The sequence below is a fragment of the Brassica oleracea genome, chromosome C1, assembly GCF_000695525.1.
Source record: "Brassica oleracea var. oleracea cultivar TO1000 chromosome C1, BOL, whole genome shotgun sequence".
In the NCBI taxonomy this organism is placed as follows: Eukaryota; Viridiplantae; Streptophyta; class Magnoliopsida; order Brassicales; family Brassicaceae; genus Brassica; species Brassica oleracea.
This window is the reverse complement of record NC_027748.1, coordinates 23,657,684-23,658,904: the sequence shown is the minus strand read 5'-3', so window position 1 is coordinate 23,658,904 and position 1,221 is coordinate 23,657,684. Positions and strand designations below refer to the sequence as shown.

Sequence of the window (1,221 nt, the reverse complement as noted above, 5' to 3'; positions counted from 1 at the left end):
GAGAAGAGGGCATCGACCAGATTCCTGCAGTTCCTCGTGTCGTGCGCCTTGGACTTATGGAAGCTGCACCATAGGTTTGGCTCGGCCGAGCCAGGACTCGAAGTCGAAGGTGCCGAAGAGGATTGCGGCCTCTCGTCGTTCTCCCAACCATTCCAACCTTTCTCGCGTACGACGACAGTCGATCCCGGGGACGGATTTTTGTCTTCGACCACATAGACGAAGCTCTTTGGCTGGTCAGGCTTGTTACCTGAGGCGTGCTGTCGAGGTTCTTGGCGTGCCTCAGGAGCTTTTGGAGCAGTTGCCAGTTTAGCGGCCGTGTTCAGTTTCTTAAGTATCACTGCTGTGTCTTCTTCCATTCGGATGAAGTTGTTCGACCTCGCGATAGCTTCCTGGAGCGTAGTGGTGGGGTTTATGTAGAGATCCTCGCGAAACAGGGACTTGAAGTAGATGGTATTCATCAGCGCGTCGACGGCGACGCTGTCTAGAATTTGCACCTTCGAGGCGACCGTTTTGAACTTTTCCATGAAGTCACGGAGGCTTTGGTTTGATCCTTGAGATAGATTCCAAAGGTCAGATAAGGTCGCTCCTTGTCTCGTAAACATAATGTACTGCTTGAGGAATGCAGTCGTCAGGTCGTGGAAGTCGTGGATGGAGTCTCGCTCCAATCCAGTGAACCACCCGAGGGCTGGTCCTTGAAGACTTTCGACGAAGAGGCGACAATAGCCAGCGCCTCTTTCCTCTTCGGAGAATTTAGTTCGACCCATCGCGATGTTGAAAGCAGTGAAGTGGTCGGTTGGGTCTGCCTTTCCGGCGTATGTCGGAAGGCAGATTTTCTCGGCTGGTCGGTACCGAACGTCGGTGACTCGCCGGGAAAAATGGGTTTTTAGGGTTTCGGCCAGGACGCGTTCGATCAGCGGCGCTGCCGTAGGCCCTTTGGACATTCGGTCTTTCATGTCCAGGAACGACTGGTTAAGCTCAGCGAGTTCCCGGACGGTGACGAGGTCTACACCACCGGGTGTTTGAACCTGGGCGGCGTTTGTGTTCGTCGTGTTTTCTACGCCGGCTGTTCGGCAAGTGTCGAACAGCTGTTTTCGGACCGTCGAGGCCGGATCTCCTGAGTTTCCGGCGAAAGGAGCCAAGATGGCGGCAATGGCGGCGAGTTGTTCGTTCGTCGCCTTCTGGACGGCGTCTTGCTGTGCCATCCTCTCGAGTATGGTATCT

At 54.7% G+C, this 1,221-nt stretch overlaps 1 protein-coding gene across 1 annotated transcript in view; it reads right to left on the bottom strand.

The window, feature by feature from the left end:
* Window positions 1-1,202, bottom strand: part of LOC106335471 — an 8,343-nt gene extending 7,141 nt beyond the window's left edge. The window contains exon 1 of the mRNA XM_013774000.1: window positions 18-1,202. Within this exon, the coding sequence (XP_013629454.1) occupies window positions 18-1,202 (1,185 nt within the window). The remainder of the gene's footprint in view (window positions 1-17) is intronic.
* Between the last annotated feature and the right edge of the window lie 19 nt (window positions 1,203-1,221).